Source organism: Aegilops tauschii, chromosome 7 (genome assembly GCF_002575655.3).
Source record: "Aegilops tauschii subsp. strangulata cultivar AL8/78 chromosome 7, Aet v6.0, whole genome shotgun sequence".
Classification (NCBI taxonomy): domain Eukaryota; kingdom Viridiplantae; phylum Streptophyta; class Magnoliopsida; order Poales; family Poaceae; genus Aegilops; species Aegilops tauschii.
Genome location: NC_053041.3, coordinates 21,186,111 through 21,206,978, shown reverse-complemented (window position 1 = coordinate 21,206,978; position 20,868 = coordinate 21,186,111). Strand labels below are relative to the sequence as shown.

Sequence of the window (20,868 nt, the reverse complement as noted above, 5' to 3'; positions counted from 1 at the left end):
CATGCATGACTTCATTTATTACGTTGTAGACTCATATTTTCTTGATATGTGTGATGTTACAGTAACTAGCTATGTTACCACATGCCCCTCTTTCTTCATTAATTACATGACACACCATCTATTTTGCCTAGATAAATGTGATGTTACCACCTATGTTACTCCCACCGTGGGTAGTCTCACGGGTGGATTGGGGTGGAAGCTCATTGGAGTGTGTGCCCTCCTCGGTGGTCCGACGGGGAAGCTCTAGCGTTGCGCTCGACCGAGCCAGCTCATCGCGGTTCGTGCACTCCCTGCTGAGGCGGTCGACGTCTAGTGGCGCCCATCAGCTTCGGCCCCTGCTCCTCCCGTCCGGCGATGGGTGCTAGTCCTTGTCACCACTGAGCCTGCCACGACTCCCTGTGTCAGAGGCGCTCACAGCTCGTCGCGCGAGGCAAGTGGCCAGGGACGGATCTAGATGGTCCGTCTGCGGGTCTTGCAGATCCGCACCAGTGCCCCAACCCTCATAATCTGATGAGGACAAGGTCGTCTGTTGTGTTCTACGCCGGTCCTTGACCTCGGGCAAGATGGACGCCCGCCAGTGCCAAAATGCAAAGAAATTGCGGCTCGGACTCGAGTCGAAGTGTTTCACCGAGGAGAAGGGGGTCACGGCGGCTAAAGCTGGGTGTCACACCAGACTGAGGACTAGCCTGAAGCACTTATTTCGATGCCAAATATGAACCAGGATAAAAGCAAGGATAACTCATCGGACCGAACCATGAGTCATGATCCGATGACATCGCCCCAAGGCTAGGCGCTCGATCTGGCCGGCAATAAAGAACCTGGATCCATGTCAGATTGGATCTTAGGAAAAATCCCAACGGTCTGGTCGACGGACCGAACCCAAGAGGAGTGCAAGGAGTCTCTCTTGAATGAGATATTAGATTAGATCTAATTCAGAGGATCACAATATCCCATGACCAGGCCTTGGTTTACTATCGAATCCAGGAGTCTCCTAGAAAAGCTAGAATTTTTGGCCACCCACCACCCACCTAGTGGGCAATATCGAGGACCTCACTGAAGTCCCTGCAAGTGCCTCTGGCGAAGTCGATGGCATGGATGAGGGGGGCGGCGAGTCCTCGGGTAGCCCACCAACTGACACCATGCCCGTGGGGAAGTGGACGGCAACCTCCACTACGATTTCTACATAGTAGACACCCCCAACAACGGAGGCGGCAACCCCAACAACGGCAGAGGCAGTAACGACAATAATGACAAAGGGCGAATAATTGTGGTGGGCGGCAGCGGCAACAACAGAGGGAAAATAACAACGACGATAATAACGCCAATCCCAACAACGACACCGACAAGCCATGAAGCAGCCTCGAACCTGACGATGATGACATCTTGGACGAGTCGCTCAATAGCCCTAACCATGATGCGTTGCGGCCAAGGCTAGTTGATACTTCTAGAAAAAAAGAATGAAGCGTCTTTGTGAGGACGAGCAGTACCAGAGTGATCAATGGAACAAACTCTTCCAACAAATAGAAGCCACCAAACTACCACAAAAACCTCTTAAAAGGAGCTGCACGTGGCAGCCGACAACAACGCAATATCCAAGTGCTAGCGGGCCAAGGATTTGCTTTTATAGATGCATTAAATTGCATTCCTAGCAACTAATGTTGAGGAAATCCTTAACTGGTAGCTGTTCGTTCGATTTGGGAGTAGCGATTAATCGTTGAGTTGGCCTATTAACTGGATTAATAGGTGGAATTTAAAACTCAATAGGCACAATTTTTGTATGGAGGAATTTGTTCAATAGAACTTGAATGCTATATAAAAAATCCACATTGCAGATAGGAAGCGGATGGCACCGTTTCTTTTCTCAATAGATCACAAACATGTACATAACAACAATCATCAACAAGCATCCATGTGGGCGTCAAAAATCATCAACAAACATGTATACAACAACATTTTGTTTGCTGATTTCAGCCTGGGCCACAACCCTGAGAGATTGCGTGTGAATTCATTAAGAAGAAGGGCAATTGAGGAGGCGACCTGCTAGCCATGGTTGATGTGTTCCTTCATAAAGGAGGGGAGGAGGTTGACAACGGTTCCTAGAGAGGACTTCATGGCAAGCCGAGACATGCATGTGTATCACTAAGTGAGCATAAACTATTATAAGTATTGGTGAGTTCCCTTTTAATCCTTGCATTCATGGAGTGAAGTTTAAAGTTTATTTCTACATCAGTTACATCAAATAGTCTTATTTCACATTAGCAAGGATGGTTTTTATATCATCTTGGTGGCGGTGTTCCCTTCGTGAAGCAGCAGCAGTTGTCATCTTCGAAGGATACACAACTGCTTTTATCCTTATCATATCCACGCGTTGAACAGTTTTTCTGGCATTGACCGATTGTGCAGTGTTTCATAACAACACACGACGTGCGGACCGTCGTGCCCTTCATATCTGCATGTAGAGGATGGGGAACACAACAACAACTTCCCAATTAATAACATCCAACAGCTTATGCAAATATTAATAGAAAAGAAAAAAAATGAATGTACCCATCATCATTCCTTCTACATGAGAGGGCAAGAGAGTGGTAGACATGACAACAAGAGCCAGCAGGCACATAGTCTGCACGCTCTTCTTGATATGCGCCATAAGGAGTACTCGAGTAGATTTTTTTCTTTGTCCTGCTATTGTTCTTGCCAATAAGCCACAGCAACTATGTCTATATATAGTGCCATGGGCATTGATATTTTCTTTCTTTCTTTGAATGTTATTAAATCTATCCTCATAGCACACACATATCCATCTAATAATGTGATCTTTTATACATGATCACTCACTATTTCCTTCCCCGGTTGAGCATCTCATCATTTATGTGTCCATCAATAGTTTCATTTATCACATCCCCTTTTATCATTTGTTTTTTTTACGAGGGAAAGCACATAGTCTTATTTTTGTATGGGAGTAACAAGGTTACAGTCGGCTAGCAATAGCATTGAGATAAATATAGGTGAGTGACGCAACCAACACACGGTTTGCCCCCTTAGCTCTGCCATAATTCGCTAAGAAGACGACAACCCTAATTTTCTCACAATGTAGTTTTTGGAGGACAAACTCCTTCCAAAGTAACTACAATTTCATTCATAAGAGCAAGTGTAATAATATGATGTAAGCAGGATATAAGGATCTAAATATAATAATTTTGCTGAGTTGGAGAAGAGAAGCAAACTGTAGATTAGTAGCCAGCTGCAGAACGAGCTCCAAAAAACTGGTGACACAAGATAGTGGGTCAAACACTGATAAAGTAGTAAATGTTTATAAATAACATTAACAAGTGGGCTATTAGGTGGTTATATGTGACGTGGCAACTTCATATAGCCGGTTGTTGGCTGTAATATTAACCATGCTCTAAGATGTCCATAGTAGGAATCAAGACCGCGATTAGTTATAACATTCAATGCAATTGAGCAGTCAGATTAGATGATCATTGCTGCCTTGATATGCTAAACTGCCAAAGCAACACCTTCCATCAGAGCACTAAGCTTAGCTACGAGTGAACTCATCGCAGTTGAACAAAATACGGCGAGATGCATACATAACATCTTCGGATCAGTTTTGTAGAATCATACCAGACCCCGCACTGTCTTTCGAAGCAATGAACGATCCATACATAGATAACACAACCCATCGATCGGGGGGGGGGGGGGGGGGGGGGGATATCGCCAGATCCGGCAGCGGCTCCTCATCTGAACTCGACCACGTGGACCGGGACACCCTTGTAGGATAGTCGGACGAGGAGTAGGCCATCCATGCCACCCTCCGTCGGTCGTGGATGGATATTAGCAGAAGCTCATCGCAGTCCGTGACCCGGTGGCCCGGCGGGGCAGCTCCACCTCCGTGCCGGCTAGTAGCGGTCCACGCTCTCCTTAGTGAGGAAGTCGGTTGTGCAGTGACGCCCGTCACCACTGCCCCTGCTCCTCCAGGAAAGCGTCAAGTGTAGGTCCCGGAACCTCCAAGCCCGCGCTAGTGGCTCCCCCAAGTAGGTGAACATCAAGGTAGGTACACCCACACAAACCCTACTAGCTAGCATCTCTCTCACAAAACGTTGTAAACCACCTACTCCATTGAGAGCAACTTTCCAATCTCTAAGTTCATCACGGATCACGTTAGCAAGGCTAGCAGCACCATTTTGTTGTTCCGGTCTATTGAAAACTCAGGGCATTTCGTAGCTTCCATAAGGCCCAAGCCGTGCAAATGACGAGACTATCAAATCCCCTTTTCTATGACGTCCGGAAGCTAACTCTATTCCGAAGCCACCAATCAGGGAAGGTGTCCGTTCCCAATGGCATAGAGTCTAAGAGCATCTCCACTCGTTGGCACCCCCAGGAGGCATTTGTTTCGCCGCTTGGGGGGCTGCCAGCGAAATTTTTTGGCCTGGGGGCGCAAAAGTTTCCACTCGTTGCACCCCCCCCAGGAGCAGTGTTGAGCCTCAAGTAGGCAGCGGCATTTCGTCGAGCAGGTCACAGACGACGTCGTGGCGGCCCTCGGGTCGAGCACACGGGCGGTGGTGGAGAAGCTTGAGGAGACGGGCTGTCCGTGGAAGCGCTCACGGCGCGCCGCCCTGCCGTGACGCCGCCGCCCGACGAGCTCGCCTGCGGCGAGCGCCACGTACACCAGGCGCTGCTCCGGTGCATGCAGGCCCTGCTCCCGGCGCACTCCCTCCGTTTGGACCTGGTGAAACTTCAGGTAGCCACGGTAGCCATCTTCCTCTTGGTGACCATGGCCGCGCCGGCCCGGGCTGTGACGTTCGACGCGTCGGACACCACCGGCGGCCAGCGCTTCAACCAGGCCATAGGACACCACCGGTGGCCAGCGCTTTGACCAGGCCGCCGGCCTCGCGACGTCGCCACCCTCGTCGTGGAGGAGTTCGACGGAATCGCCTACACCAGCGACAACGGCATCCACCTCAGCACCAGCTACGTCGGCGGCTACACCTCGGGCGACGTCAAGGAGGTGACCGGCGTGCTGTACCACGAGGCGACACACGTGTGGCAGTGGAACGGGCAGGGCACGGCGAACGGGGGGCTCGTCGAGGGGATCGCCGACTTCATGCGGCTCAAGGCCGGGCTCGCGCCTGGGCACTGGAGGCCGCGGGGGAGCGGCAACCGGTGGGGGCAGCTGAGGGGAGGAGCAAGAACAACAGAGAGATGCTGGCAGGCGGGCCAGCGCCTGCAAACGGCGAGATTAAGCCCCCAGGTGCCCCCCAGCTTCCTGGGATTGCATTGGGGACGCCGGCGTCGTTTTTGGTCGAACCCGGCGAAAACTAAGGGGCTGGGGGTGCGAGTGGGAGCATTTTTCCTCGCCGGCGATGAAAAAGTGCCCTGGGGAGGCTTGTTGGGGGGACTAGTGGAGATGCCCTAAGAGCAACTCTAGCAGACCCCGTAAAACGCCCCGGCCCGCAAAATAACCGCCAAATTGCGGGTCGGCGTCAGAAAATCTGCACGATCAGAACCCGCATCCCGCGCCGGCCCGTAAAAATTTTTGCGGGGCGCAGCAAATCTTCTCCCCCAACCTCTATCTTCACGGGCTGGGAGGCCGACCCGAGCTCGACCCCTATCCGGCGCGAGATTTGGCGGGAGGGACATTTCCGCGCGCCCTTTCCCGCTCCCCGCACCCTCCGCCACCATTGCCCCCCTCCGCAAGCTCCGGCCGTCCCTCACCGCCATGGACGACCCCATGCTGTCCCCCGTCATCGTCGAGGTCGCGCACGCCCCTTCCCCTCGGGCGGATATCGTCGCCGGCCATGTTGGCCCCGCCGCCGTCGCCCAAGCACACGCCGCGCCTGCCCGCAAGCGGCAGGGCAACGTGGTTGTGCAGGGCGGGAATCCGGCTGCCCCCGCCGCGATGGCCCGCGCTCCGGGCGCCAACGCCGCAGTGCGATCCCGGGCGGTGGCGGAGAAGGCCGGCAAGGCCGCGGGCGCAAAGCGGAGGAAGGTTCCGGCTTCAAGGAAGCCATCTTCTTCAACCTCTCACGCCACCCCCCCCCCCCCCCCCCGCCGCCGCAAGGAGGTGCTCCGGCGATGTCGTTCAACGGTGCCGCTCCCACCGCGAGCGAGGTGTTCGACGAAATGGCCGGAAGGTATATCTCTTCGGTCTTCGGCTATTCTCTTTCATTTTTCGCCATTGTTCTCGATAGCTCGTGACTTGTTATTGTTCGCTATAGTGGTGGTTCGAACAATGCAACAACCGAATTCGTGAACTTGTTGGACACGAACGCGGTTGACATTGATCAAGCCCCTTTCGAACCATTCGACCACAATGAAACGGAGGGTGGCGTGGACGATCATGGTTGTGCGGACGAGTTGGAGGAGATCGAAGCGTAAGCGTTTGAGCATTCACAAGCAAAAACTGGGAAAAGCCAAAGATCGAAGAACTACACGATCTTGGAAGATCAAGCTTTGATCAAAGCATGGAGTGCAGTGTCTCTTGATGCATGCACGGGTACTAATCAAACCTCCAAGAGATATTGGCAAAGGATTGAAGATCAATACTTCCGCATTATGAAAAACTACCCCAATAGGACTCCACGCACATTTCGGTCGCTTCAAGGTCGTTGGGAGAACATCAAGCCTATGTGCAGCCGTTGGGCAGCTTGCTTGGAGCAAGTACGCAATGCACCTCCAAGTGGCACCGTGGAGTCCGACTATGTGAGTTTGCTTTGCCTTTGTTCAAGTTGTGCATCATCATAATGTATCATGAGAAATGATTGCATCACTTTGTTCACATTGTGTAGGACAAGATTGCTCAACATAGATACAAGGACATGGAAGCTTCGGAAGGCAGATTCTTCAAATTAGAGCATTGTTGGGAGTTGCTCCAAAAGTGCGACAAGTTGAAGTTGATCGACAAAGAATCCCCACCAAAGAAAGGCTCACTTACAAACATGGATGAAGATGAGGATGATGATGGCCCAAGAAATTTGAACAAGCCCGATGGCGACAAGAAGACTAGAGAGAAGATAAAAAGAGAGCAAGAAGCATCGAGCTTGAGGGAGAAGATTGATGCCATGGTGCAATCAAATGAGTTGATGTTGTTGAAGTCGTTGGAGATCAAGAAAGAGTTGGCCGAGAAGAAGGCAAAAGAAAAGCAAGAAAAATGGCAAATGCTCAAGGAAGAGGGGCTGCACAAAGCTGCCATTGAGGAGAGAAAAGCACGCGCCTCTGAAAACAAATCGCTGTCATTGTTGCTCGCCGAAGATAACAAGATCATGTCAATGAACTGCAATGACATGGACGACGTCACCAAAACATGGCATGATATGGCAAGGAGAGAGATCTTGAAGAGGAGAATGGTCGCCTCGGCCGGTCCGTCTGGCAGTTCCGGTGATGTTTTCTCTGCTTCATATGGTGGCAATGTGGATGATTTCGGTGCGGGGGTTGGAACAAGCGACAAAGGTGGCTACGGTGGCTACGGTGGCGCCGATGAACTTCAAGATGGACTCCATGGCGCGGAGTGAAGATCGATCCCCAAGATGATGCCGGACATGGGCGCATACCTTTGCATGCCCTCTTTTGCGTAATGAACTTCGCTTTTATTTGCGCGCAAACTGTGTATGTCATTGAATTTGAACTTGTTTGTAAAACCCTATGACAAATTTCAGATTTGCAGTTTTTCTGTTTGCGAGTCGTTGCGCTGTTGCCCGAGCAAAACCCGCATAGCGGACCCGTAAAAAACATATTTCGCGAATATACTTTTTTACGGGTCCGTTGGGGGGTCTACATCTGTGCTAGCCCGCGCCGGCCCGTAAAAGCGGTTTTGCGCGAACTGCAAACGTGTTTTATGGACCGGCGTTTTACGGGGTTCTGCTAGAGTTGCTCTAAAAAACTCAGGAACACAAAGTGGGTCGAATCACATGACACAACGCACATACCTCTCGCTAACTTTGCCAAGGGTGCGTGTGGACCCTGTGGGCCGCCCCATGGGTCCACCTTTTGGCTCTGGTCCTATGAGAAACTATATGCTGATGGTTCTCTTATTTTCTTGAATTATGGAAAATACACGTACCCATAGACACATTTGTTTTATTTGTACCCATAGACACATTGACATAAACTGGTCGTCTAGCTGTTTATTGATGGGCAAGTTCAACGAAATATAAAACAATGCATAATTGAATGAGAAATAATATCAAATTTTTAAAATTATAAGTACATTTAACACGTATCAGCACACCACCGGAAAATGTAGTTTTTGTGTGAATGATTTGGTATATGTCATGGTTGTGAGTGAAACAAAGAAATTTTTACATGAGGTCATGCCCAATGTAAATAAATTGTCCTATGGGATTGCATGCCATGTAGACCATATGAAAAGTTCCTATGATATTTATTCCTATAAACCAAACTTCCTATATTGGAAAAATTCCCAGGGAGAATTCTACAAAATTTATATGAATTTTCTTTGGACCAAACATGCCATATTTATCCAATAATGATCTTTATGGGGGATTTCACTAGTTATGATTAATGGCATACCGACTGCCTTCTTAGAGAAACTATAGTGGATTCCTTAAAAGGTTTTAGAGGTTTTGAGCGCTCTCCAGATGAGACTCCCTAAAGTTTTTAGAGGCCCTCTAAAGCTTTTAGAGGCTTTCAATGCTTTCCTTATCAGACTCCCTAAACTACATCCTTTATATTTTCTCTTCCGTGACGGACCTTCTCGTTATTAGGTTGTCCTTTTTTGGTTTTCCTGATCTTCGCGTCCTACCTAGCTGTGGAGGAGGATGGCCACATGACACAAGGCAACAACATCAGCTCCGTGTGAGAGCAGGGGGGTAGCGTTGGACTCTTCAACAAGTTTGAAAAGGAAAGACGAGGGTCGGCCGACATGACCCTTGATCTGGCATGAACTGTGTCACCTCCCGCACCAAGCGCGAGGTTGATAGCCCCCGCGGGAATGCTCTATAATGGAAGAAGGGAGCTGAAGCACCACCGGCAACACTGAGTTGGGGTGAGAGGAGTGTGTTAAGGGGGAGCTCGTCAGAGGCTATGGAGGTTGCGTCCGTGGGAGGAGACGGGCAGCTTCGCGCGTGGGGGCAAGAGAGGGTGGATTGTGAAACCTCCTATCGATAGAACATGCAGAGGATTAGGTAGTTTCCAAGCGGACAAAGAGGACACGCTCCACGTCTTCTGTAGGTCCTCACGGGGCGGCTGCACTATGGCAAGCCATGGCGGAACGTTGGAATCTGCCAGCAGCTATTTCCATCTTGCTTTGCATGGGACGTCGAACGGCTGTTTGACGTGCTGCACGGGCTGGGAGATGACGATCGTACGCTAGTCCCCGACGTTTCTTTGGCGCAGTTGGCACGTGCGGAATGAAATCCTCCACGCCAGTAGAAGCGTCCGGTCGATTCCTGCTCGGCTTCAAGCGGTTTTCTAATGGGTGATTTTGTGGAAGGTAAAATGGCGATCACTTCTGGGTGCGGTCCGGCGACATTATCGCACGTCGCGCCTACCCAGCCGCCCCCTGCTGGGTGGTCACCTCCAGCTGAAGGACGTGTGAAACTCAATGCCGATGGCTCCTACATTCAAGCTGCTGTAGATGTATCGCCATCCAGGCATAAGCTGAGGAGACTTGTAGGTTGAAAGGGGTAATTTTCTCGCTCGTATCAACAGGTTCCAAGATGCCGTTAGTCGCAGCTTGGCTTGTTTTGGTGACGCGGAAGCTGGTACGTGTACCCGGATCGACTCCCCCATGAATTTGAGCGTTTCAAAAAAGGTATCCTCTTAACCCCGCGAAAGAAAAACATACTCCCTCTGTAAAGAAATGTAAGAGCGTCGGTTTAGATCTTGTATATTTCTCTATAAAGGAAGTACAGTAGTTTCGAAGAAGGGAACGCAATTTCCTTGCAGATGAAAAGCGAGGGTATCTTTTATATGCTCAAAAAGATGATATAAGAACCAGAGTTGGTGATGATGGTGTGCCTGCTATCCTGCAATATAGGCCGTCCGATCTATATCTAAAGGATAGGAAAGAAACTATGACAATTTACCTGCACTCCTCTCCACATTTGCAGATAAGGCCTTCCCTCATTCATTATTTTCTCCCATAAAATAAACTACTCATACAAATGCATCTTGATGTTCCGTGCAACACAGGGGCATCTTGCTCAGTGGCGGAGCCACAGGGTGGACAGGGTGGGCCGCGCTCCATCCTGAGATTTCGGCCTGGCCTATATAGGATGGCATTTTCAGAGACGGGCCGAGTCAAAAAAAATAAGCCCATCAACAAGTGCGAGCTGAAACCAGACGAACAGGGCACATCCTCTCCTCTCAGTCATCTCTCCTCTGCAACCACGCACGGCCGCCACATCTGGTCGAGTTCGATCCGCCGCCAGCCAAGTCGCCCCTCGCCGTCGCCGGCCCACCGCTGGATCCCGGACCTCCCTGACGGCTGACGCCCACCCGCCCCGGCTAGCTGCTGTCTGCACACGGCGCACGGCGCACCACCTCGCCCAGCCGCCCCTGACGGCTGCGCCGCTGCGGGCCGCGGCATGCCTGCTCCTCCCATCGCCCGGTCGCCCTGCGCAGCAGCGCACTGAGCATCAGCGCTCCCGGACCAGGAGCAACCACTACGCAGCCGCCCTGCCCCTGCTAGCCGAGTAGCCGGAGTCGGCCAGTCGCCGACGGCGCCCAGTCCCCTTCTCCTGCACTCCCTTCCGAGAGAGAGGGGTACTGGCCCCAAATCCTCAATCCCCAGCGGCCTATTTCAGTTAAATTTGTTTGTTTGTTTGATAGGGAATGGAAAGGAGATGCAATGCTTATATATTACATAGATGCTCTCTGACATAATTTTTTCATGTTAACAAAGTAGTGTATCAGTATCATGTATGTTGTTGGAAACTTGGAATGTCTGTTAACAAACTAGTAGATTAACGGTGAACTGATGAACACATACACATAAATTTTGCAGAATTTTTGAAGAATGAAGAGGGCAGGAAACATTGCTTCCCTTTTTGCGAGACATGCTCAGAAGACAAGGAAGAAAGCTAGTACGCCAGATGTGCATGGGACCGCGGATGTGGCCGAAGAGCAAACCAGAGAATTTGTGGTTCAAGAGCAAACTTAAGAAACAGTGGTGTCTATGTCAAATGTCACGGTTGAGCAAACTCCGGAACCAATGGTTCGACTTGAAGATGTCTCAACGCCACCGCCGGTTTATGATTTTAGCCGTCTTAAACATGATCCCGGGGAAAGGCCACCCATTGCAAGTTATCCTGTCAATGATCAAGACGCAGTTCGGAGAGCATATATCCTTAAGGCTGCATTCAAACCTTATGCACATAACTTTGAAGCAAGAAGAATTGGGAATAGATTTCAATCATTCAGTCCTTTTTGGCTTCATAAACATAGTTGGCTTGAATATAGTATCAAGGAGAAAGCTGCATTTTGCTTTGTATGCTTCTTGTTCAAAGAGAAAAAAACTAGTGGGAAGGGAACTAATGCATTTACTGATGGTGGTTGGAGAAATTGGAATAGAGATGATGCTCTTGATAAGCATGTTGGTGGTGTAACAAGTGTGCACAATGCAGCTCAAGAGAAATATGACTTATTTGTGAATCCCCGTGCAACAATTAATGATCTTCCTGTGAGGGTGGATAGTGAGGATCTACGTCTTTATAGGATGAGGTTGAAGTATTCACTTAGATGCTTGCAGTTCTTCTTCATCAAGGATTGGCATTTCGTGGGCATGATGAAAGTGAACAATCTAGCAACAGGGGAAACTTCATTGAGCTATTGAAGTGGCTTGCAACGAATAGTGAGGAGGTGAATAAGTATGTCTTGAAGAATGCACCAGGTAATTGCAAATTGACTTCTCACCAGATACAAAATCAGATTATTCAATGTTGTGCAGTACATACTAGAAATCAAATTATTGAACAAGTTGGTGATGATCATTATGCTATTCTAGCTGATGAGTCTAGTGATGTATCACATAAAGAACAACTAGCTCTATGTTTGCGTTTTGTTGATAAAGTAGGAAGGCTAAGTGAGCACTTTCTTGGAGTTGTTCATGTAAGTGACACCACTGCATTGTCACTTAAGGAAGCAATTCAAACTTTACTTGCCAATCATGGTTTCACTATAACTCAAATTCGTGGGCAAGGTTGTGATGGGGCTAGCAACATGAGAGGAGAAATTAAAGGACTGAAAACATTGATCATGAAAGAGTCACCTTCTGCCTATTACATCCATTGTTTTGCACATCAACTCCAACTAGTTCTTGTTGCTGTTGCCAAGGGAAATGATGACTGTGTATGGTTTTTTGATCGAGTGTCTTTATTGTTGAACATTATTGGAGTTTCTTGTAAGCGTCATGACATGCTTAGAGATGCTAGACTTCATAATATCATGAAACTACTTGAATGTGGTGAGTTACAAACTGGGAGTGGTCTGAATCAAGAGATGGGGTTACCTAGGCCTGCTGATACTAGGTGGGGCTCTCATTACAAAACTGTTCTCAACATTATTGCTATGTACCCCACAATTCGTGATGTAATCATCACTCTTGGACAAGATGCATCACAAAGGAGTGATTGGCCAAAAATCCATACTATTGTTGGAGTGTTCGAGTCATTTGACTTTATTTTCAATGCCCACTTGATGCTTGTCATTCTTGGATACACAAGTGATTTGTCTGATTGTTTGCAAAGAAGAGACCAAGACATTCTTTCTGCAATGGCAATGGTTAGATTGGCAAAAGATAGAATACAAGAACTGAGGTCTAATGGGTGGGATGCATTTCTTCAAAGAGTCACATTATTTTGTAACAAGCATAGCATTCAAGTTCCTACAATGGAGGATAATTATGTGCCTTATGGAAGATCAACACGGTTTGTTCGACCCCAAACAAATGATGATCACTTTAGAAGAGAAGTATTTCTTGGAGTAATTGATCAAATTAGTCAAGAGCTTGAAAATCGGTTTGACGAGATCAATATGGAGTTGCTATCTTGTATGTCTGCTTTGAATCCTGCCAACTCATTTGCTGCTTTTGATGCACACAAGGTACGCAAACTTGCTGAGTTCTATCCAGAAGACTTTTCAAGTGCTGACTTGATACACCTTGAACTACAACTTGGTAACTATATTGGTGACATGAGAAAAGATGAGAACTTTCAACAAGGCCTTGGAAATCTTGTTGATCTCTCAGTTAAGCTTGTTCAAACAGGGAGGCATATAGTTGATAATTTCGTGTACTTGCTTCTAAAATTGGTATTGATTCTACCAGTGGCAACGACAAATGTTGAGAGAGCATTTTCTGCCATGAGTTTAGTCAAAAACAAGTTGAGAAATAAGATGGGTGGTAGTCTTTTGGATGATTGCCTGGTCACATACATTGAGCGGGATATTTTCTCTAAGGTGAATGAAGATGACATAATTGATACTTTCATGGTCATGCAGAAGTGTAGGCCGGAAACATAGTCTTCTTTAAACTTGTCAAGGTATGTAGTATGTCTATGTAGTCTTCTTTCATGCGGAACTGGGAGTTTTAGTGTGTTTGTAAGACCATATTGATATATTTCTATGTTTTATTGATAATTAGTTAGATCGTTCACATGTCAAATTTGTTGTCAAAAAAAAGATTTTTGGAAGCGGCCCACCCAGTTGTCAAATGCTAGCTCCGCCACTGATCTTGCCAGTATGCTCAAAAAGATGAAAAGAGACGGCTTTTGTTCTCTTCTTCTTTCTTCTGGTCCGGCGTCGTGGATTCCATTCGCCACGTTTGAAGTGAGCACGAGAAAAGGGGGAGCGAGTTGGTTCAGACTCCACGCCCGCTACGCACCGAGTCTGTTAGTCAGTTACCTCTCGCAGGCACCGCGTCCACGGCGCACACTCCCGCTGCCAGCGGGCCCTCCGCCATATCCCACCCGCATCGGTCCACCGGTCCACCGTAGACCGCGCGCCAGGACGAGTCAGGTCCGACCCTGCCCCCAACCCCACTCCCTGCCAGCCGGCCAGCCGCGCGCGCTTCCCACGCCTCCATCCAACCTGCACTTCCCACGCCACGCCCACCGACGCGTCGTCCCGCCTCATGCCTGGGCCCGCATGCAAGCGAAAGAAAGAACGAAAGGCGGTGAGGCGCAAAGAAAGAGCGAAAGAATAAATAAAAAGCCGCGCTACCGAACAAGAAAAAGCGCTGCGTGTGCGGGGGAAAACGAAAAGAAATCACGGGGGAAATTCGTCCTCGGCCCTCTTTTGTCTTCCTCCCCCGTTGCTCGGCTTGCTTGCTTGCTGCTGCAGGTGAGTGCTGGTGGAGACGAGAGCCGAGCCGGGGCGGATCGGGGAGGAGGAAGGCGGCAGGGGGCAGATCCGGCGGGCGGGGCGCGGCTTGTGCCTGCAAGAAGGTTGGTGAGGGGTTGGTTGGCGGGGATGGAGCGGAAGGCGGTGGTGGTGTGCGCGCTCGTCGGATTCCTCGGCGTCCTCTCCGCCGCGCTCGGCTTCGCCGCCGAGGGCACCCGCGTCAAGGTACAAACCGCCCCGTCCCCGTCCGTCAGTTTCCAGCGCATCTCGCCGCGGACGAGGAAACCGCCCCCCTTTGCTTCGCTTTGCTTGCTGCTGCGGTTAAGTTACGCGCTACTGCTAGATCTCGTCCCCCCCACCACCCCGCCACCGACCAAGAAGAAACGAACGGGCTGCGGAGAGCTTGGCCACCTGTTGCTGCTGCTGCGGTGATGTTACTAGTATCGATCTCGGAGCTTGGGATGGGATCGACCCTGCTGTGCATTTGCGCGGTGGGGATTTTCAGCTCAAGCGTGCTGCTGCTGCTGCTGCGAGGGCCCACTAATTTGCCCTGAACCAAGATCATTTGCGAGGCATAGTGGAGTGGGGTGGATGCTTGGCCTACATTGGGTTTGGGTGCCCCAATCCCTCCCTCCTAACTAAGATAGTGTGGTTGGTGATGCCCAGCTTGTTTCCATTCCATGCAGCTGAGTAGCTACCGCTAGAATGTCTAGTATGTATGTATGCTGCGTGCGGTCGTGCGTATACGACATTCATGGCGGTCTATTCTGTCGTCATCAATAAGTTCTCGATATACATGTCCTTTGATTGTACTAGATTATTTGACTGGGCAGTCCCTCGTAGCTAAACTAGTGCGATTGGTTGATTGGGCAAGGATTTGCCCAAGTTGTCGCTTTCCATGGAGCTGACCGACAAATGCACAATGTGATACAATCTGTCTTGTACGTTACGTATGCTATATCTGGCGGTGCATACACGACATTCATGGCAATATTTTTTGTTGGGATCGATAAGTTCTCGATATGTACATATATCCCTTGAGTGTACTACTTGGGAATCTATTTAACCATTGATATTATGGATGCGGCGGTGCGTAAACGCCATTCGTACCAATCTATTTTGTCGCGATCGATAACTTCTTGATATATATAATATATCCCTTTATTGTACTAGTTGCGAATCTGTTTATCCGTTTATATTACGGATGCATGTGGGACTGCAAGTAGTGATATGATGGGCTGTCACAAGGTGTGGCTGTTTTCCCCAATTATAGTATTACATTGTGGTCGCTTTGCTTGATACATTTGAATCTGATTATCTTTCACTTTTAATGAGGTTAATAGGGAAGCATGAGTAGGAATCACTTGCTCTAGGTTTAAATTTGGTCAATACTTCAAACACACAAGTCCTACTGCTTATGCTCACATCGCAAACTTATGCCCCTTCGAGGCTTGGGCATGTTTCTATGTAGCCACGTCTATCACATAGAAATATAGGATGCCCTATATTTTAAGTAGTATCAGGGAAGCCAATTTGCCCTGTTCCTGTGAAGAGTATACACAATAACACTCTCTTGTTTTGAAGTTACTTTATGAAAGAAGAATTTGTACCAGCAAACAATGAGCGGTGAGCACACTTGGCACTAAGAATCAACTGATACAGTGTGGGTGATCTACGGAGAGTTCGTTGCAACGACGTCGTAGGCTCGCAGTATTATTGAAGCAACACCTTACTACCATGCCCAAGTATTAATGCACTGCTTGATTCATGCAGGTTTCGGATGTGCAAACAGATTCTTCTCCAGGTGAATGCATATACCCGAGAAGCCCGGCGTTAGGCCTTGGGTTGATGTCTGCCGTCGCCCTTATGGTCGCACAGGCCATTATCAATACAGTTGCTGGTTGCATCTGTTGTAAGAGGCATCCGGTTCCCTCAGACACTAACTGGAGTGTGGCTCTGATCTCATTCATCGTATCTTGGTAATATTCTGCCCGACAGGTTTACCTTCTGTTTTGTTCCTTCCTCACATATTCTGAAGAATTCAATGTAACGTTGAGTTCAGCTTAACAATTATTAGAAATTCTGAATGCTGCTATATTATGTTGAACCCACACACAGTGTTACATTTTGTTGAAACAATGTTAAAAGAAACAAGGACCCTAAATCTGTGCAATGTTTTTCCTTCTTTCCAGCCTAGTTGCTCTGTTCATGTTGATTATTATCATGGGTTCTTGAGTGTCATATTGTTATCCCTTTATCTCATTCATATTTGGAATAGGAATACATTCATTAGAAAGACCGTGCACATTTGACCACTTGGATCATCACCCTATATTAAAACCGATACATCAATGTAGGAGTTTGCACATTGCTTTCAGGCTGATGTTACTGTCTATATGATGACTCTATATGAAAACAAATTTTTAGATAGATATCACTTACAACATTGTGGGCTATTCTGCCTTTTCCTCTGAACATTTTAGCACTCACTTCTGCTACTTTGAGCTGCTTAAAAATTAACAACTTGAATGCTACATTTCATCAGTGTGCAAACTCCTTGTTGCTAGCTACGAGGACTCGATCAACTATTTGTCATAATATCATTCTGGGGATTGTTGCATTCTGCAGGGTCACGTTCATAATCGCATTCCTCCTCCTGCTTACCGGAGCCGCACTGAACGACCAAAGGGGCCAGGAGAACATGTACTTCGGCAGCTTCTGCTACGTCGTCAAGCCGGGGGTCTTCTCCGGCGGGGCGGTGCTCTCCCTCGCGAGCGTGGCCCTGGCCATAGTCTACTACGTGGCCCTGACGTCTTCGAAAGGCCCGCCGAGCTGGGGCCCGCAGCAGAACCAGGGCATCTCCATGGGCCAGCCCGTGATCCCGCAGCAGAGCAGCGAGCCGGTGTTCGTCCATGAGGACACCTACAACCGGCAGCAGTTCCCATGATCGCAGCCATATGTAAACCGTTTCAAGGGCCTCCCATGAGGATACTTACGACCGGCAGTCGTACCTAAGCCGTTTCGACGGCCCGTATGAAGGCTATGTTGGCGAGTTTGGTTTGTATAGCCCTGCAGGTTAGAACAATAGCAGCAGTTTGGTTACCGTTATTAGCTAGGCTCAGTCTTTCTTTTCTCTTTGTTTGAGATTTGAGAAGGGTGGCGGCACGCCAGTATGGATGTTTGAACTTGAATGAACTGGGTAATGTTGGGAGTTGTTGGTGTCTTGCTTGCTTGCAAGCCATTACAAGTTGTACGTGACATATGGGATGATCTGTCCAGTGCAAATGATGAAACGAAACTTGATCCAACTGAATGATCGGCGATCAGCATGCCGTTGATGCCAGCTCGTCCCTGAACATGGCGATGGTGGCTTCGACGATGGCCGTCGACGACGACGACGGTGATTCGACAAGGTGGAGGTGGGATTAGCAGGTTTGTGATTGGATCGGCTCTGGTTTGCCTCGTTCCTCGAGGTTGGCGCCGTTTGCCGTCTTGCTGCTAGGCCAGCTTCTCACATTCAGCCCAAACAATTTTACATAAATTCAGCCATGTCACGTCAAAAATATAAATAACATAACAACTTCTTTTCTGAGTCCCATGGTAGATTCAGTTGGTTTGCAGGTTGGGTGAGTAACCAACGGCAACAGCAGCAGATCACATTGGACGTCAATGAGGAAAGCAGGAGAGGTTGGTGAGCAAACAAATTAAGCATGAGGGTGCCGTGCAGGGAAGCCCCTTCCCTTGCTTGGCTCGCACCCGAAAACACATGGACAACATGCCAAACCACTCGCACAAGAGACTGGTGTTAAGGATATTGCCCCTCAAATCCCACTTGACCATGTCATACCTTCTTAGTGCTTCCATATTTCTACAAGAATCTTCTCATAATTTTATTCATTTTCTCCAAGGCTGTGTTGTATCAAAAAACATGGGAATATGGTACACACATAAACCCATCCAGCCTCTCCCCCATATTTTTTTCGGAAACAAGGATTCCCCTGGCCTCTACATCAAGCCATTTATTAAAATAATAAAGTATCAAGGTACAGATAACACCTCCGTTTTTATTTATTCCACATATTAGCTTTGGTCAAAGTCAAGCTTTGTAAAATTTGACAAAGTTTATAGACAAAAATATTAATATGTACAATAACAAATCAGTACCATTAGATACATTATTGAATGTACTTTTACGTCATATAGTAAATATTTATATTATTTTCTATAAACTTAGTCAAAGTTTACCAAGTTTGACTTCATTCAACTCTAATATACGGAGTAAATAAAAACGGATGGAGTATTAATCAGAGTCGTTTACAATATATACAAGAAATGTTTTCGACCAACTAACCCTACCAAATCTCTACAAACTAAGATATAAATGACTAGAGCTAAGAGAGAGCTCAATTAGGAGATATGCACAGATATGTCGGGTTCAACATTAATTATCATGTTGAGCTTTTGCCTGTCGCTTTGCTATTATTGGTTTCATATTAACGCCATGTTGGCAAGTTGGTATGGCCCTGCAGGTTAAAACAATAGCAGTTCGATTAATGTTATTAGCTACGTTCAGTCAAAAAAAAAAACTAGGTTCAGTAAAAAAAAAAGAGGAAGGTTCAGTCTGTCTTTTTCTTTGTTTGAGAATGGTGGCGGCATGCCTATTTTCAGCCGTTGGATGCCGAAATCAACGGCTCACGCTGTAGGGATTTGCCACATCCTGGCCATCGGATGTGTAGATCGAATGGCTCACATTCATTGTTATTCCCACACTATATAGTGGTATAGATGCATGTTTTATTTTGAATGAACTAGGTAATGTTGAGATTTGTTGAAGTATACTGTCCGCACTTCTTCATCCGTTCGGACTTTTGAATGAATTGGTTGCATCATATCATGAATTTGATAAGGTTGATGATACTATCTTGCTTGTCTGCAAGCCTCTTTACAATTTGTATGTGGACTGAATAATGTCTGTCCAGTCCAGCACACTGACGAAATGAATGATGCTGGGTTCAGAAACAAGAACCAGCAGAAACTCTCGGTTGTCAGCGCGCCGTCGACGCCAGCTCGTCCCTGAACTGGGCGACGGTGGCTTGGACGATGGCGTGGGCGGGCACCGTGGCGTCGATGACGGTGATCCCCTCCGCCGCGTCGATCTCCAGCAGGTCTAGCTGGCTCCGCACCAGGCTCGCCGGCATGAAGTGGCCCCCTTCCGCCGCCCTGCACCGCACCCGCTCGGCGATCACCTCCGCCGACGCTTCCAGGCACACGAACTTCACCCTGCAGGCCCCGTAGCTCCCTGGCTTGTAGCTGACGTCACCTTGCCGGAGGACCTCCCTGTACTTGAGCCGCAGCGCCGAGCAGCTGACGGCGACGTCCTCGCCGCGGCCCAGCCGCTCCCGGATGGTGTCGCGCAGCGACTCCAGCCACGGGAGGCGGTCCTCGTCGGTGAGCGGGACGCCATTGCTCATCTTGTCTGTTTTGTTGGACACACATGGACATGGAAGGAGCAGAGAAGAAGTTGAGAGTTTGTTTTGAGGTGAAGCTTCAGAGGCCACACAGACAGACGTTGGTTGGTGGTACTACCTTTGTTGGCGTGGGAGTGGTGGTCGTCCGCCTCGACGAAGCCGCAGCCCAGCGCGTCGGCGAGCATCGCCGCCACGGTCCTGCGGCAGAATAGAGAATTCGCATCAGAGCAGAGGCAGAGCGGAGGGCAGCTGCCGCTCCCCGTCCCGTGTTCTCTTCTTGAGTTGTTGAGTCTTGAGAGAGCAAGCAGTAGGAGTAAGAGGGGATGATTGATTGCTGAAAGAAATTAGATCTTACGATTTGCCGCAGCCGCTGACCCCCATGATCACGATGGCCACCCCTGCAACCACAACCGGCGATTAAAGGAGTGAAATTCGCAGCTGGAGGCCGACCGGATCGGCTCTGCCCCAATCAATTTCCTGAAGAGATAGACAGTAGTGAACTGACCTGTGGCTGCTGGATCTGGAGGGGAGAGATCAGAGCCGGCCATGGCGCTCCTCCCTCCGGCGGTCTCTCCGCCTTCCTCTGCGGCGACGGCGGGACGAGAGGCAAGAGGAGGACACAAAAGTAAGAGCGAGCGGCCGGCGAATGAATTGAGTGAGGAGGACGACACCGTCGCCTTTCCGTTTCTCGGGGTTGACCCTGCTGCCTCCCACCTGCTCTGAGTCTGAGATAATTCAGGCAGCATTAGCTGCACGTCGATCTCCACGACGCCACTCTGAGATTTACTCACCTGCTAGCACAAACGTTCCACTGATGATGGGAGCATCTACAACGTCAAATTTTATTTATTTCTCGGAAAATCTTCGTATTAAGCTTTATGTCTCCCGTCTTGCTACTTCAGCTCAATGTATCTACGGCACCGAAGCATCGAAGCATGTGAAGTAACATGGTCGTTTGTTGCCCTCTTGTTTTCATCATAATACTCCCTCTATTTCTTTGTGGTTTTGCACTGAATCAAACTTTATAAAGTCTGACCAAATTCATAGGCAAACATGTCAACATTCCCCAAATTTTGTCTTAAGTCAAACTGTCAATGGCGTG

General features: G+C 48.6%; 2 protein-coding genes and 1 pseudogene across 4 annotated transcripts; 2 read left to right on the top strand and 1 right to left on the bottom strand.

Moving 5' to 3' along the window:
• The first annotated feature begins 4,687 nt into the window (after nucleotides 1-4,687).
• LOC109750939 (uncharacterized) lies at nucleotides 4,688-5,416 on the top strand (annotated as a pseudogene).
• Nucleotides 5,417-10,282: 4,866 nt separating this feature from the next.
• LOC109750950 (protein DESIGUAL 2) lies at nucleotides 10,283-17,509 on the top strand. Of its 3 annotated transcripts, XM_073505278.1 has the most exons (4): nucleotides 10,305-10,725; nucleotides 10,967-13,499; nucleotides 16,072-16,277; nucleotides 16,927-17,509. In XM_073505278.1, the coding sequence occupies exons 3-4, from the start codon at nucleotides 16,147-16,149 to the stop codon at nucleotides 17,243-17,245; spliced, it is 450 nt and encodes a 149-aa protein (XP_073361379.1). In that variant the 5' UTR covers nucleotides 10,305-10,725; nucleotides 10,967-13,499; nucleotides 16,072-16,146; the 3' UTR covers nucleotides 17,246-17,509. The 3 variants fall into 3 exon arrangements, with proteins under 3 accessions (XP_045087024.1, XP_073361379.1, XP_020165454.1); XM_045231089.2 differs by lacking the exon at nucleotides 16,927-17,509 and having other exon boundaries at nucleotides 10,283-10,725; nucleotides 16,072-16,236; XM_020309865.4 differs by lacking the exons at nucleotides 10,305-10,725; nucleotides 10,967-13,499 and adding an exon at nucleotides 14,179-14,523.
• Nucleotides 17,510-19,164: 1,655 nt separating this feature from the next.
• On the bottom strand, nucleotides 19,165-20,684 carry LOC109750947 (gluconokinase). Its single transcript, XM_020309863.4, has 4 exons — nucleotides 20,272-20,684; nucleotides 20,122-20,164; nucleotides 19,885-19,964; nucleotides 19,165-19,774 (listed from the first exon to the last, which is right to left on the bottom strand). Exons 1-4 carry the CDS (start codon nucleotides 20,510-20,512, stop codon nucleotides 19,344-19,346), a joined length of 795 nt encoding a protein of 264 aa, XP_020165452.1. The 5' UTR covers nucleotides 20,513-20,684; the 3' UTR covers nucleotides 19,165-19,343.
• Nucleotides 20,685-20,868: the final 184 nt, after the last annotated feature.